Source organism: Megascapheus bottae, chromosome 1 (genome assembly GCF_031878675.1).
Source record: "Megascapheus bottae isolate mThoBot1 chromosome 1, mThoBot2.hap1, whole genome shotgun sequence".
Lineage (NCBI taxonomy): Eukaryota > Metazoa > Chordata > Mammalia > Rodentia > Geomyidae > Megascapheus > Megascapheus bottae.
In genome coordinates, this window is record NC_143509.1 from 43,213,468 (window position 1) to 43,229,744 (window position 16,277).

The 16,277-nt window shown below is 46.5% G+C and overlaps 1 protein-coding gene across 1 annotated transcript; it reads left to right on the top strand.

Moving 5' to 3' along the window:
- Window positions 1–5,692: 5,692 nt before the first annotated feature.
- On the top strand, window positions 5,693–15,245 carry Eif2b5 (eukaryotic translation initiation factor 2B subunit epsilon). The gene is made up of 16 exons (XM_090343060.1): window positions 5,693–5,942; window positions 6,738–6,862; window positions 8,091–8,276; window positions 8,375–8,552; window positions 8,643–8,723; window positions 8,970–9,047; window positions 9,276–9,588; window positions 10,972–11,117; window positions 11,314–11,455; window positions 11,578–11,679; window positions 12,044–12,151; window positions 12,506–12,596; window positions 12,919–13,042; window positions 14,057–14,182; window positions 14,576–14,686; window positions 14,840–15,245. The coding sequence occupies exons 1-16, from the start codon at window positions 5,742–5,744 to the stop codon at window positions 14,894–14,896; spliced, it is 2,169 nt and encodes a 722-aa protein (XP_090199186.1). The 5' UTR covers window positions 5,693–5,741; the 3' UTR covers window positions 14,897–15,245.
- Window positions 15,246–16,277: the final 1,032 nt, after the last annotated feature.

Here is a 16,277-nt window from a genome sequence, read left to right on the forward strand (position 1 = left end):
CAAATCTGGGGGGAGTGTCCTTGCTCCAAGGCAGTGAGTGCATGAACAAGCATTGCTCTCTATGGCGAGACCTCATTACACCAACACCACCAGGGCAGTAATTCCCAAGTCGCGTCTGGGACAGGCCAAAGCCACCTGAAAATTAGCGCGGGGCACCTTCACAGGAACTGGAACAAGTGTAGGCATTCTCATAACAACGGCAGAATCATTTTCAGAAACATTCCAGCATTGACTCAATTTACACTCTATGGCAGAACAATTTAAAATACTATAGTTGAAGCTTTAAAGAGTAAAAACATAAACAGGAAGGTCCGCCTCTGGAACAAGTGCAGAAAACCCCACAACCCTTCCCTTGCCAGAACTATACATTAATCAAAGTGACCCAATTTTTGAGAAACCAGCCTAACACAGAAGGACAGATTTTTTGACAGGGTAAGGCATAGGGAACCTTGCAGTCCTAGGGAAGTTGCAAGGAAGAATTGGTGGTACAAAGGGGAAAACGGAAGAAGCATTAAAGGTCTTCATCACTGCCCACATTGGTTTTTTCTTCTGGTCCTTCTTCTGGTCCATTGTCCAACATTGTGGCAGCAGAAGAGATGTCAGAAGGGTTCTCCCCAGGATTTTGCTTAGCCTCATCCTCTTTGGGTTTCTGGCTTTCTTCCAATATTCTCACAAGGCGCTGCGGTACCCAATGGGGGGATTCCTGTCCCTGTGGAAAAACACAAACAGCTCCCTTCGGGGAGTAGGGAGGCGGGGCAGAGGGGGCAGGGCGGGAAACGTCCTGACCACTCCCTGCGCCTAATTCCCCCCAGGGGCCATATCTGTCTGCCTCATACATGGCAGCTTGTCCTTCTAGTTCTTCCTCTTCATCTGAGCTTAGTTCCTCCGGGGACCCTTCCTCCTCATTTCCTGTCCCTCGGTCTGCCTCCTCTGCATCCTGTTCATGCAAAGTCAGGGCTGAGAATTGGTTATTATCCTGAAACCTTTTTTCCTCTTGTTTTCTTTTTCCTCTTCCTTCCTCCTGCACCATACTTTGTGAGGGCTGCAGTCCCTCAATTTTTTCCCTTTTCCTTTCGGGTTTCTTTTGTTTATTTTCCTTTTTATTTTTTACTTTACCTTTGGGCCCTACTACCTCTCCCTCCTTATATGAAGATTCTGAAGGACTATCCTGATGCTTAATTAATGCCTTCCCCCCTTCCCTAAACACAAACCACAGAAGAAGAACAATGGGAAGCACCCAGATAGGGACTTGCCAGAACCACATACCTCGGAGAGAGTCCTCTTCACGTGTCAAGTTCTGGATCCTCTTCGGCCCCTCCGCAGGTCCCGGGTTTCGGCACCAGTTGCGGCGCCCGACACCCCTGACTGGCAGGGAAGAACGGACACCACCCGAGGATCCTTCTTGTATCACCCGAGGATCCTTCTTGTATCACGCTTTATTGAAGAGCAACTTGATTGAAGGGAGAGCTGAAGCAGAGAGGCCCTGGGCGGGGAAATGCAACTGCTTATATAGGCCCAAGGAACACAGGGCTCTCTACCATTGGCTGCTCTGTTGCTAAGGCCGTTTTGAGACTCGGGATTGGTCAAGCCCTTTTGCGTCATGCGCGCAGACTGAAGAGCAACTTGATACTCAGTAACGAGCAAAGGCCCCCCCGCCCCCCCCCACTCACATACCAAATAAGTTACAAGGAGCGAGGCAGGAAACAGGCGCCATCCGGCTCCCCACACTTCTACAATCCAGAACTTCCAAGAAATTGATCTCTCTTTGGTCTGTGCACATCTAGATCTCAGAATAGGCAAGGAAGATTCTTTCTGACAGGACTCTGGCTTCCATGTACATCATGGATGTGGCTAGTCTCCTACATCGTAACCCAGGAGATCAAAAAGCATTTGGGCTGGGTGTCTGGCTCACTCCTGAAATCCTAACCTCTGAATAGACTGAGATCTGAAGATTATAGCTAAAAGTCATACGAGGTAAACAAATCCATAAGCCACTTATCTCCATCAAAAAGCCAAAGGTGGTATAGTTCTAGTGGGAGAGTGCCAGCCTTGAGTGAAGAAGTCAAGCAGGAGTTCCAGCCTGACATCTACCTTGCACATCATGAGCAGGGAGACGATAAGGACAGCTGCACACCCATGTTCATTACTGCATTATTTACAATAGCCAAGAGGTGAAAACAGCCCACATGCCCCACAACAGAGTGGATCCAAAAAATGTGATACCTATGCACAATGGAATTTTACACAGCCATTAGAAAGAATAAAATAATGCCATTTTCAGGGAAATAGATAGAAGTAGAGCCAATCATGGTAAGTGACACAGCCAAGTTCAAAGAGACAAATGGCATGTGTTCTCTGATATGCAGAAGTTAAGTATAAAATGCACTGAGATATGACAAATTATACACACAGTGAGACCAAAAGCAGATACTCTTAGGAGAGAATCACAAAGGTACAATGCCTAAGTGCCTCTTCATATGTATAAAAATAATACACATATTGAATGAAACTCCAAGATATGGTAACAAAACTTTTTTGATGATCCTGTCTTTTATTTATTTTGGGGGGTAGGGGGGTCGTGGGGCTTAAATTCTGGGCCTGGGAGCTGTCCCTGAGCTCTTTAGCTCAAGGCTACCACCCTACGCCTTGAGCCTCAGCTCCACTTCCCATTTTCTAGTTGTCAATTGGAGATAAGAGTCTCATGTTCTTTAGTGCCCGGGCTGGCTTTGAACATCAATCCTCAGATCTCAGCCTCCTGAGTAGCTAGGATTAAAGGCATGAGCCACCACACCCAGCTTGATTATGTCTTCCTTACCCTATCTATGAGTGTATTCATGTATATCTTCAGGAGTGGTGGTAGGGTTGGGGGAGGGCATAGAACTCGAAGGAAAAAAAGATGAAAACATGCAGCAGTAGAGTTCAATGGGCACTGATGAAAATAAACTATATATCCAGGAGTGGTGGCTCATGTCTGTAATCCTAGCTACTCAGGAAGCTGAGATCTGAGGATCAAGGTTCAAAGCCAGCCTGGGCACAAAAAGGACCTGAGACTCTTATCTCCAATTAACCTCTAGAAAACAGGAAGTGGAGCTTGGCTCAAGGATAGGGCTGTCGCCTTGAGCTGAAGAGCTCAGGGACAGCACCCAGGACCCAGGACCTACAAAAAAAAAAAAGAAAGAAAGAAAGAAAAGAAAAGAAAGGAAAAAGAAAAACTATACAATTCTGATTGGCAATGGGAAGGAGGTACTGGGAGAAAATGAGGGAACAGAAGACACAGTATCCAGGCGCCAGTGGCTCATGCCTGTAATCCTAGCTACTCAGGAGGCTGAGATCTGAGGATCACAGTTCAAAGATAATCCAGGCAATTAACCAGCAGAAAACCAAAAGTGGCACTGTGGCTCAAGTGTTAGAGAGCTAGCCTTAAGCTGAAGAGCTCAGGGACAGGGCCCAGACCCACAGTTCAAGCCCCACCATCAACAGGGAAAAAAAATGGGGGAGGGTAGGAGCATAGCCTAGTGGTAGAGTGCTTGCCTAGCCTGCACAAAGCCTTATGTTTTTTTTCCTCAGTACCACATACACAGAAAAAGCTGGAAGTAGCACTGTGGTTCATGTGGCAGTGCACTACCCTTGAGCAAAACATGTCCAAGGACAATGCCCAGACCCTGAGTTCAAGTCCCATGATTGGCAAAAAAAAAAAGACACTGCACAAAAGGAAATGTACTCATTACCTAACTCGTGTAAATATAATCCCTCTGTATATCGCTTCTATAATAGCAATAAAGTAAATTAACTAAAAAAAGAGCTTCAGGCCGGGAGTTTGGCCTAGTGGTAGAGTGCTTACCTAGCATGCACGAAGACCTGGGTTCGATTCCTTGGTACCACATACTTAGAAAAAGCCAGAAGTGGTGCTGAGGCTCAAGTGGTAGAGCTCTAGCCTTGAAACAGTACTCAGGCCCTGAGCTTAAGCCCAGGACTAGCAAAAAAAAAAAAAAAAAAAAAGAGCTTCAGTCTGAGCTCAATCCCCAATACTGGCACACATACACTATTTGAACAGTATATGGCAAATGGAGATTGGCGCATGGAATGGTATGTTACCCAAGTCCACAAGCCATTGATCACCATCTGGGCTGGATACTTAGCATATTCAGCACTTGGCCCTCACGCCTGCATTGGACAAGGCACACTTACTGGTTGTTTTGTTTTAAGATGTGCATCATTTAAATCTTCCACAATGTATATCCAGTTATCCTTTTGTTTTGAGACAAAGTATCTCCCATGTATGTTGTAAAGTCTGGCCTCTAACTTGTGATCCTCCTATCTCAGACACCTCATTGCACAACCACACCCATTATGTTCACTTAACTGTAGTTTTTTCTTTTTCTTTTTCTTTTTCTTTTTCTTTTTCTGCCAGTCCTAGGGCTTGAACACAGGGCCTGAGCACTGTCTTTGGGCTTTCTCAAGGCTAGAGCTCTACCACTTGAGCCACAGAACCACTTCCAGCCTTTCTATGTATATAGTACTAAGGAATTGAACTAAGGTCTTCGTGCATGCTAGGTAAGCACTCTATCACTAGCCTAAATTCCTGACCCCTTAACTGAAGACTTTTATTGAGTTGCCTTTCACCTTTTTTTCTTCAGGCTAAATTATCAAAACTCAAATGTGTTTTTACTCAGCACTCTAATTAATTGGGAGAGGACAGAAATAAGAAGACTCCTAGGTTGCACAAGGAGGAGGAGAGTAGGGAGTCAAATCTGTATGCTCATGTGGAAACAATTGTCTGGGTGGAGGATGCAAATTCCAACAAGAAAAAGCAAGCAATACCCGCACTGCCTTTGTAGAAGACCTGGGGGTGAAACTAGGATGATTCCCAAGCAGAAAGGTCCTGGTGGCTTGTTGGAAAGCCCTCACTTCCCCCAACACAAGCCTGGTTTGCTACTTTCCTCCAAAACATGCTTTGGTCTCATCAAGGTTGGCTCTGGAAACTCTCATTCCAATCCTACTCAGCTCCCTGGCGTTCTTGGAGCCACCTTCCCCTCCACTGTGCTTAGGCCACACAACAGTCTGGTTTGTTGAATGCATGAAATGAAAACCTCACCAAACTATCACTTCATGGGGCAGAGCAATTGTGCAACTAGGAGGTCAGGTAGCTCGGGATCCGGTTCCAGTTTTTCCACTAAGAGTTTCTAAAAAGTCCGATCGTGAATCGAAAGCAAATAACAAAACACTAGTGACTGTACAGTACCCGGCACGGAACTGAATCACCACTTTTGCACTAAAACATTCTGGATTTCTACAGATCGCAGGAATGGGAAAAAATGGTCTAACTGGGTTCCAGCTCTGCAAGGCGCCTCGGTGCTAAGAAAGAATACAGAAGAGTGTGGTGTTTCACCGCGGGATGGATCCGGCCTCTTCAGGACGACCACAACCCCACCCTCCCGCCCCCACGCCGCAGGGATCGCGGCCTGCTCGGGTACAGCAGCAGGAGGTCTGCCGTCGAGGCAGCCCCAGCGCCAGCCGGCCGCCGCCCGGCGCCACGCCCCGGCGCCACGCCTTCAGCGCCAGCCTCCCAGGGGAGGGGCGCCGAGGGCGAACGCATGCGCACTGCCCCTGCCTCCTAGCTCCACCCCCGTCTTGTTAGCCTGTCCTTCGCTTTTCCCTCGCCGGGTCTTTCTTTTTTTTTTTTTGTCCCTTACGGCGTGCGGTAGCAGCTTCCCGGCGGAAGTAGTAGTTCGTGAGGGAAGATGGCTGCCACGGTGGTGGCGGCACCGGGTGCGGTGATGAGTCGAACTAATAAGCGAGGCGGCGGCGGCGGGCCAGGAGGTGGCGGTGGCGGCGGCGGCGCCCGAGGGACGGAAGAGGAACCGCCGCCGCCCCTACAAGCCGTTCTGGTGGCGGATAGCTTCAACCGCCGCTTCTTCCCGGTCTCCAAGGACCAGCCGCGGGTGAGCGCCCCCCGCCGAGGCCCGGAGCGGGGCTGTGTTCTCGGCCACGTGTCCCCCCCCCGACCCCCCAGTTATCCCCAGGTCGGGTTTATGGGGATGGGAGGGAGAACTGTGGACACCCGAGGGCCGGCCGAGCTGGCAGCTGGCCGCCGTGGGAGGAAGGGCGACGGCCTGAGAACGGCCGGCCGCAGGGACAGGCTTCGGGGAGAAGAGGAGCAGCCCCTCCTTTGCCTCCGGGAGGGCGACCGAGGACCTTAGGAAGGTAGATCTCGAGTGAGTGTGCTTCCCCGTCCCACATTTCAATGGCAGCCAGGGTCATCCGAATGGGCCTAGTCACCGATTTCCATCCTGTCACCCAGACCTGGGATTGCTGGGTCGGTCGCTCCGGAGTCTTCAGTTCACTCAGAGGGATCGTGGATGTGGGGAAAACCTTGCTTAACTACTACCGAAAGGCTGCTGTTTTTCAAGTGACTTGGAGGAAGGAGGGGAGGGTGGATGGCCCACAACTCTCAGAAGACAAATCGAGGAAGGCAATTTTATAGGGAGGAAGACCTGAGTCGTGCTGAAATGGTAGAGAAACGACTGATTCCCTCTGCCAGCAGAGGTCTGCTGTTCTGTGACAGCTCTGTGTTTGAGACTAGATAAACAAGATTCCTTGCCCAACTCAGTGCCTGAATAGTAGCATCTTGGCCTCTGATAATGTTCTGTAGTATTTGGAAATTTGTAGCAGTGAGGTACCCCAAAGGGCCTTTATGGACTGAATACATTTTTTTTTCTCCATATTCTGTCGTACAGGCCCTCTTGCCCCTGGCCAATGTGGCATTAATTGACTACACTCTGGAATTCCTGACTGCTGCAGGTGTACAGGAAACCTTTGTCTTTTGCTGCTGGAAGGCTGCCCAGATCAAAGAACATTTACTGTAAGACCCTGGCACTTTTCTTTCCATGATCAAACATGGAAACTGTTTTGGTTTGTTTGTTTTCAGGATCAATGTAATTAAGTGGGATATTAGGGAAAGTATTCAGTTCCCAGTGTAAGATCGAGGGTGTTCTCTTCACTATGTGGTGGGGGGACAGTCTGGGGCTTGAACTCAGAGCCTGGGCGCTATCCCTTTTTGCTCAAGGCTAGCGCTCTACCACTTTGAGACATATCTCCACTTCCAGTTTTCTGGAATTGTAGGTAAGAGTCTCTGGGACTTTCTTTCCTGGACTAACTTTGAAAGGTGATCCTCAGATCTCAGCTTCCTGAGTAGATAGGATTACAGGCTTGAGCAATCAGCACCCAACTCTGTTTACTGTTTAATGGGGTAAACAGCTGGAGTCTTGACATACAAATTTTTGTGAGTTTCATTTATAAAGACTAGTTCCAATGCGTTTTACTTTTTAATGGTTCTACTATGTAAATTGCTAAAACAGCTTTGTTTTTCCACTGAATTTCTGTACAGTGTTCTGCCTTTGTTTTTTTTGCCAGTCCTGGGCTTGAACTCAGGGCCTGGGCACTGTCCCTGAGCTCTACCACTTGAACCACAGCACTACTTCCAGCTTTTTGTGTTTATTTGGTACTGAGGAATCAAACCCAGCGCTAAATGTATGCTGAGTAACCACTCTACCATAGAGCCACATTCCCAGTCCCTGTTCTGACTCTTAAGCATGGAAATAAACTTTTCCTCTTTTTCCCATTACCACCTTAGTACCAAACATTTAGTAAGCCCTTAACAAATACCTTTTGAAGTGTTGGCAAAGAGAATTGCAGAATTAATGGAACTTTAAGAAATAAACAATAGGACATTGACTTCTATCATACAGTTACTCAATTTGATAATAGACTTTAGAAGGGAAAAGTATCATGAAAAGTTTGTTTTCAGAGTACTTTAATACTCTATATTTCTGCAGGATCTTTAATTCAGACCCAAGTTCAGGGACAGAGGTTAAGTTATTGTGAGGAAATAACCATTTTTCTCTAACCTATAAAACAAAGCTGGTGACATAGGATGCTAGAAGCATTAATTAAATCTCTTTGAAGGTGAGGATGCTAGCAAGAATCCAATAAAACAGTAGAGGAGAGTTGAAGCTGAATGGGGAGCGGTAAGGCAGGTCCATGTGATCTTTATGCTTGATTTGTTTATCCTTTTACCTCCTTTCCTATAGAAAATCCAAGTGGTGCCGTCCTACATCTCTCAATGTGGTTCGGATAATTACATCAGAACTATATCGATCACTTGGGGATGTCCTCCGTGACGTCGATGCGAAGGCCTTGGTGCGCTCTGACTTTCTTCTAGTTTATGGGGATGTCATCTCAAACATCAATATTACCAGAGCCCTGGAGGAACACAGGTCAGGATGAAAAAGAGGCAGCAACAAGGGCTAGGTACCACCAAAGCACTAAGCTGCTCTTACAACTGCCAATGACAGTAACATCCTGTTTTTCATAGGTTGAGACGGAAGCTAGACAAAAATGTGTCTGTGATGACAATGATCTTCAAGGAGTCATCTCCAACCCACCCAACTCGTTGTCATGAGGACAATGTGGTGGTGGCTGTAGACAGTGGCACAAATCGGGTTTTACACTTCCAGAAGACCCAGGGTCTCCGGCGCTGTTCATTTCCTCTGGTATGTAGATATTTTGAGGAACCTCAGGTGAGCAAGTGGCTAGCTTCAGCAAGAGAACCAAGCTAAAGTCCTTGTATCTTCTCCCTACAGAACCTGTTCCAGGGCAGTGGAGATGGAGTAGAGATTCGATATGATTTACTAGATTGTCATATCAGCATCTGCTCTCCTCAGGTGAACCCTCAGAGACAGAGACAAATGATACACAGCCAATAAATCACTTAGGGCCTGCTATTGTCCCCTTACAAAACCAGTGTATGTTTCTTCTTACCTGATGTGAAACAAAAAGGCTGTTATCTTCTCTCCAGTGTACTGAAAGCCATGTATTGTAGTTCTTGTCCAGTTGTTAGGGGTTTAATAGATCTTTGGGGCTTTGCTTCTAGGAAAAATACCTAACTTTTACCCCTTTTTCTCCCATAGGTGGCTCAGCTCTTCACAGACAATTTTGACTACCAAACTCGAGATGACTTTGTGCGAGGTCTGTTAGTGAATGAGGAGGTAAGAAATGGCTTCCAAAGCCTCTTTTAGGGGAAAGAGGGCTGTAATTTTATCTTTTGGTCCCCTATTATATTTAATTAAGCTTTATGAGGAAGGAAAATAACTAGAAGACTGGGGGAAACAACCTGTTAATATACAGTGAGAAGCAAAGAGGAATAAAGAGGCTTAAGAAAATGTTGTACTTGGTGATGTCTTTCTTGTTTGAGTGATCTTTTCCTTCTCATTTAGATCCTAGGGAACCAGATTCACATGCATGTAACAAGTAGGGAATATGGTGCCCGGGTCTCCAACCTCCACATGTACTCTGCTGTCTCTGCTGATGTCATCCGCCGATGGGTCTATCCTCTCACTCCAGAAGCAAACTTTACTGACAGCCCCACACAGAGCTGCACTCATTCAAGACACAACATCTACCGCGGTCCTGAGGTCAGCCTGGGCCACGGCAGCATCCTGGAGGAAAATGTGCTCCTGGGCTCTGGTACTGTCATTGGCAGCAATTGCTCCATCACCAACAGTGTCATTGGACCTAACTGCCACATTGGTGAGCACAGTTTGTGGGGGTCTTATGTCTGCTATCTAAGAACAGGAACCATGGTCCTCGTGTCTTTAGAAGCAAGGAAGGACCCACAGGAATAGTCCTCCAGAATAAGGAACTAGAGTGACTAACTTAAAAAGCAGAAAAGTAAGCATTGTAGTCCCAGTACTCAGAATGGTAACCTTGGGAGTTTGACACCAGCTTGGGCAACATAATGAGACTCCATCTTGAAAAAAAAACAAAGCATACAGAGAATAAGAATTTGACAGCTGATACTTTTGGGGTTGTGAATCTCTTATGGATGACTCTTCACATTCCAGATAACCTATGTTTGGGGCCAAGTAGATAATTAACGTGTCGTAATAACCTCTGTTTAGTGCATTATAGTTTACAAAGGCCTTTTATTAGTTTATTTAATCCTCATAAGAACTTTGTTAGGGAGGTATTATTTATCCCTAATGTACAAATATACTTAGAGAGGTTGTCTTACCGAGAATCATGGCTAAGAAGCAGTACTAAGACCTGAATTCTGAGTGTTCTAGTTTCAGGTCCAGTGTTCCTTTTACTCTCTCATAACTATCTAGTCACCTTGGTTTTATGAATGTAGTACTTCTAATGGTCCACTTTTGGCTCTTTTCTGTTTATGTGGTACTAAGGAATTGAGCCAGGGGCTTCATGCATATTAGGCAAGCACTCTACCACCAAGCCACATTTTTAGTCCAGGTTCTCAGATTTTTTTTTTGTGTGTGTGAGTCTTGCTTGAACTTGGCCTGGATGCCATCCCTGAGCTCTTCAGCTCACAGTTACCGCCCTACCCTTGAGCCAAGCCCCACTTTCCTTTTTGGAGATAAGAGTCTTTGGTCCATGGGCCGGGAGTTTGGCTAGTGGTTAAAGTGCTGGCCTAGCATACACGAAGACCCGGGTTCGATTCCTCGGTACCACATATATAGAAAAAAGCCAGAAGTGGTGCTGAGGCTCAAGTGGTAGAGCTCTAGCCTTGAGAAAGTCCAAGGACAGTGCTCAGGCCCTGAGCTCAAGCCCAGGACTGGCAAAAAAAAAAGAGTCTTTGGTCCTTTTTTGTGCCAGGGTTGGCTTTGAACCTTGATCCTCAGATCTCAGCCTTGTGAGTAGCTAGGATTACAGGCATGAGCCGCTGCACCCAGCTGGTTCTCAGATTTTTAAGCTCCTATAGTAGAGTACATAATTGTTGTAAACTTGGTAGGGCTAGGCTAGGCTAAAAGAAATATTTTCTAGGCTGGGGCTGGAGGTTAAATGGCTGTTTCTGAGTCACTGCAGGGGGATCCTTTTAAAATTAGGTAGCAGCTGTGTCCGCCTAGCCCTTCATGGTGGAACCTTGAGTCACCAGAAGTCCTTTCCATCCCGAGCTAGGTGATAATGTGGTCCTGGACCGGGCCTACCTGTGGCAGGGTGTTCGAGTAGCTACTGGAGCACGGATCTACCAGTCTCTTCTCTGTGACAATGCTGAGGTCAAGGAACAAGTTACACTGAATCCACGCTGTGTCCTCACTTCCCAGGTAAAACCGGTTCCACACTGCACACAAGCTCTGAATTGAGTGATGATTATACAAAGCCAGCAGGGACCTTATTTCTACCAGAAATCAGCCTGATTTAAGAGTCCATTTTCACTGATTTACCTTTTTGGCTTAGTAAAAAAGAAAAACACCACTCACTTTGCAATGGGTCTGTGCCACTCCTTTTTCTCTCCCCTAGGTGGTAGTAGGTCCAGATATCACACTGCCTGAGGGCTCGGTGATCTCTTTGCACCCTCCAGATGCAGATGAAGATGAGGATGATGGTCAGTTCAGTGACGATTCTGGGGCCAACCAGGAAAAGGAAAAAGTGAAGCTGAAAGGTGTGAGGCTCAACAGGTGTGGGGCATCTGTGCAACCTCTTCCTACAGAAAAGCCACCCTGTCTTTCTGGAGCAATTGATATTGCTGCTTGTCTTTCTGTAAAGATCAGTGCCTTTTTTCAGGTTACAATCCAGCAGAAGTAGGAGTCGCAGGCCAAGGCTACCTATGGAAAGCTGCTGATGTAAACGCAGAGGAAGAGGAGGAACTACGGCACAGTCTATGGGGTGAGTTGTTACCCCCTCCCCTTTTCCTCTCCCCCCCGCCCCCCAGTTGTGGGACTTGAACTACTCTGAGCAGTGTCCGTGAGCTCTTCAGCTCAAGACTACCACCCTACCCCTTGAGCGACCACGCCACTTCCAGTTTTCTGGTGGTTAATTGGAGATAAGAGTCTCACAGACCTTAGTGTCCGGGCTGGCTTTGAACTGAGATCCTCAGCCTCCTGAGTAGCTAGGATTACAGGTGTGAGCCACCACATCGGGCTTTGAGTTGGTCTTTATGCCTGCTTTCCTCCTACTAAATCTGAATATTCTAAGTATACTTGAGAGTCTGATTACTTGTTTATTTTTCTCACTTTTTCTGTGTTCTCAGGACTCACAATCAACCTGGAAGAAGAGAGTGAAACTGAAAGTGAGAGAAGTATGGATTCTGAGGAGCTGGACAGCAGGGCAGGCTCCCCTCAGTTGGATGACATCAAAGGCGAGTGTCCAGGGGAACACTTTGACAAAAGACCACTATTATAATCTAAGCTACTGAGAAGGCTTGAGATCTGAGGATTGAGGTTTGGAGTTTGGCCTAAGCAGACACATTTATGAAACATTTTTCACAAATTAACTAGCAAAAAATTGATGTAGAGACATGGCCCAAATGGTAGAGCGCTAGTCACAAGAGCATAAGACCCTGAGTTCAAGCCCCAATCCTGGCAGTCTTTGTCTGCATCAACTAACCAAAAGTTCTTTTTCTTCCACATGATTTGGTATGAAGTCAGGACTATCTGACTTATAGCAAAGCATTCAAAATGGTACTAACCCATGAACTTATACTCTTTTTTAGTGTTTCAGAATGAAGTTCTGGGAACATTACAACGAGGCCAAGAGGAAAACATTTCTTGTGACAATCTAGTCCTGGAGATCAACTCTCTCAAGTAAGAGCAGCTCTCTGTTTGTACCTCTACCCCTCCCCTATTCTCTTCTCCTCTTGGCAAGTCCAGACAGGTAGAGGTTCTCTGCCAAATGTTTATTCCCCTTGAAGGAACCTAGTTCCTCAGTGTTCCCAAATGGAGAAGACCAGGCGTATTTGGAGCATAAAGGAAATAGCTTCTAACCTCTGCATAGGCTTCTTTCTTCTAAAACTCTCCTTCCTGTTTGTTCCATCTGATACTTCCTCCCTCCAATGTGCTGTCAAAGTCTGAGTCAGCATAATGAATAATCCAGTAAAGCTGTTTTGTCACCCTAATCTCACCCCAGGTATGCTTATAACATAAGCTTGAAGGAGGTAATGCAGGTACTGAGCCATGTGGTCCTGGAGTTCCCCTTGCAACAAATGGATTCCCTGCTTGACCCAAACCGCTACTGTACCCTGCTTCTTCCTGTGAGTAAAGATTGGGGCTGGGGACAAGGGATGAGATGAAAACGGACATATGTCCTTCCTGTGCCTGAATTTAAAGGAAGTTAGGAATATTCTTTGGCATCTCAGAAGCTGGTTCAGCACTAGAGTAGCTTTGATTAGTTCAGAGGAGCCAGGTTGGACTTAATCCTGAGTGATTTTTGAGACTACAAGAGACACATAGAAATAGACCCGAAGGGGCTGGGAGTTTGGTGTAGTGATAGAGTGTTTGCCTAACACGCATGAAGACACAAGTTCACTTCCTCAGTGCCACATACATAGAAAAAGCCAGAAGTGGTGTGGTGGCGCAAGTAATAGAGCTCTAGCCTTGAGAAAGACCAAGGGCAGTGCTCAGGCCCTGAGTTCAAGCCCCAGGACAAGAAAGAAAAAAAGAAAGAGAGAGAGGGAGGGACGGAGGAAGGGAGGGAAAGGAAGGAAGGAAGGAAGAAAGCAAGCAAGCAATCAAGCAAAAAAATAGACTTGGAGCTGGCACCAGTGGCTTACGCCTGTAAACATAGCACTAAGGTAGCTGAAGGATTGCAGTTCGAAGCCAGCCTCATGAGACTCTTATCTCCAATTAACCACTCAAAAACCAGAAGAGGGGGCCGGGAGTTTGGCCTAGTGGTAGAGTGCTTGCCTAGCATGCACGAAGACCTGGGTTCAATTCCTCAGTACCACATACATAGAAAAAAAAACTGGAAATGGTGCTGAGGCTCAAGTGGTAGAACTGTAGCCTTGAGAAAGTCCAAGGACAGTGCTCAGGCCCTGAGCTCAAGCCCAGACTGGCCAAAAAAAAAAAAAAAAAAAAACAGAAGTGCTGTGGCTCAAAGTAGGAAAGCACTAACCTTGAGCAAAAAAGCTCAAGGAACAGCATCCAGGCCCAGAGTTCGAGCCCTATGACCCCCCCCACACATACGAAAAAAGATGCATGTCATCAATCAACATTGTCTTTGATGTATGCCCAGGAAATATATTATGGCTCATTATTTCTTTCTTCAGTTGCTCAAGAACTGGAGCCCTGTTTTTAGGAACTACATAAAGCGCGCAGCTGACCATTTAGAAGCATTGGCAGCCATTGAGGACTTCTTCCTGGCGCACGAAGTACTTGCTACTACCATCGCCAAGGTGAATACCGCATAAAACCCCTTACTCCTTTTCAACTAGGCCTTGGTGACCCCTATGGAGACACGAAACAGAAGTTAATGTGAACTCTCAGCATGGAGCACCATCTGACTTCAGTTTTGTGCTCCTTACTAGAGTAGTACAGCTTTGAAATGGGTACTAGTGTGGTAGCCACTTAGAGTCCTGGTGGTATGCATAGCATTGTCTAGGAGTAGTTCAAGAAGTTATGCCTATTCTACTACCATAGTGAACAGCTCACTGTTGCCTCCTTTGAAGGAGGCTACTTAGTGAATGGAAGAAGCTGAGGGCCTGGTAGAGATGATAAGGCCATACCTCCTCTCTTTCCATTATCCACTCAGCAAGGCCCCTGAGATCCCTTTTGCTGGCCTCCCACAGATCCTGATGGCTTTCTACCAGCTGGAGATTCTAGCTGAGGAAACAATCTTGAGCTGGTTCAGCAAGAGGGACATAACTGACAAAGGTCGACAGTTGCGCAAGAATCAGCAGGTGAGTTGGCCACCTTGTGTTCACCAAGGTTCCGTGGTTCTTGACCCTAGATTCCCAGGACTCTAGCTTTTAGCACTCTTTATCTGCTAAGGGAAACAGGAGCAGTAGAGTATGTGCCCCTCTCTTAGCAGCTCTCCTTTGGTTTCTTTACAGCTGCAGAGGTTCATCCAGTGGCTAAAAGAGGCAGAAGAGGAGTCATCTGATGACTGAAGTCACAGAGCCTGCTCCTGTGGTGTGCTTGGTTGCCCTTCTGACTTCTGGACAGGACAAGTGAGGAGCTAGCCACAGAAAGAGCAGTAACCATCACCCAGGCTGAGTTAAAGGAGCAGAGGCTGGACTACAGTGTTCTTTCCACCACGAGAAACCATGTCCCTCCCATCCTGAAGGGGCAGTTGGGATGAGGGAAGTTTGGGCTGGAACAAAAGCTCCAGCTCAGGGATAAGCTAGATAGACCTTATAGCTGGAAGGAAGGCCAGTGGAACAACTTTATGATCTGGCATTCCTCCAGGAAACACCAGAGTGCTTGTATTTGCTACTATTAAAAAGAGAGAAGATAGCATATTTGATTGTTCTCCAAGTAAAGATTATATTACCAGAGTAAAACTGACATGACATGGCAGCCTTTCCCTAACATCTGGAGGAAGGGAGGAGTGTGTGGCCACTAGATGGAACTGTGGTACCTTGCTAATTATTACTATGGCTCATGAGTAGTGAAAGCCCAAGCTGCTGGGTTTTTTTTTTTATGGTCCTGGTGTGGTGCACCTGCGCCTGTTCTCATAGCTAGTCCTGGTCCAAACACTTCCTGCCACCTGGTGGTCAGGCATACATGAAACCCATTACCACTTGCCACTCCCTTTCATAGGCCTTTTTCAGCTGACCGTATACTAGTCCTGTCAGAAAAGCCCGGTTATTCTTTTTAAAGGAGTTACTCTGGTCAGGGTCGTAGGATATTTGTAGTATGGAGCTAAGAACTTTTCTCTCGTATTCCAGAAGGCTTCTACCTTCAGCATAGTGAAGGGGAAATTACCCCAGAGGTGGGGAGGGAGGAGAACAAACAATAATAGACATCCAAAGAATATAAGAAGATCCTGTAAAATCTTACTTCTCTTACTGTTGAGAGGAAATATTGTTCTGGGTTATTTAACTCTTACATCAGCCCTCTGAAGTAGATCTACCGTATCTGTACTCAGAAGAGCGTTATAACTAGGTAGAGCCAGAATTCAGTATTGAGCCTACACCCAGAGCTTGTTCTTTTGCTATATTGTCTCCCATAATCTTCACTGTGAAATGTGCTTCTGTCTCTTTAGTGAGCTCTTTGTTGCCTTCAGATTTATTCTGTGGACACTTAGTTTGGCAAATGTCACTGTGGTAATGGAGCTCTGTGGACCTAATAGATATATACAGCTGAGTACAAAGGAGTAAGATGAAGATACTGAACTCTCCCTGGGAACTTGTTAATGTGAGGGCATCTCCCTTTCTCTTTTCTTCTCCTTTCCCCTCTTTCTCTAATATGAGACAAGTTCATTGTATAGCTCAGGCTGGCCTCAAACTCCCTATCTTCCTGTTTCAACCTGCTGTGTGCCTGGTAGAT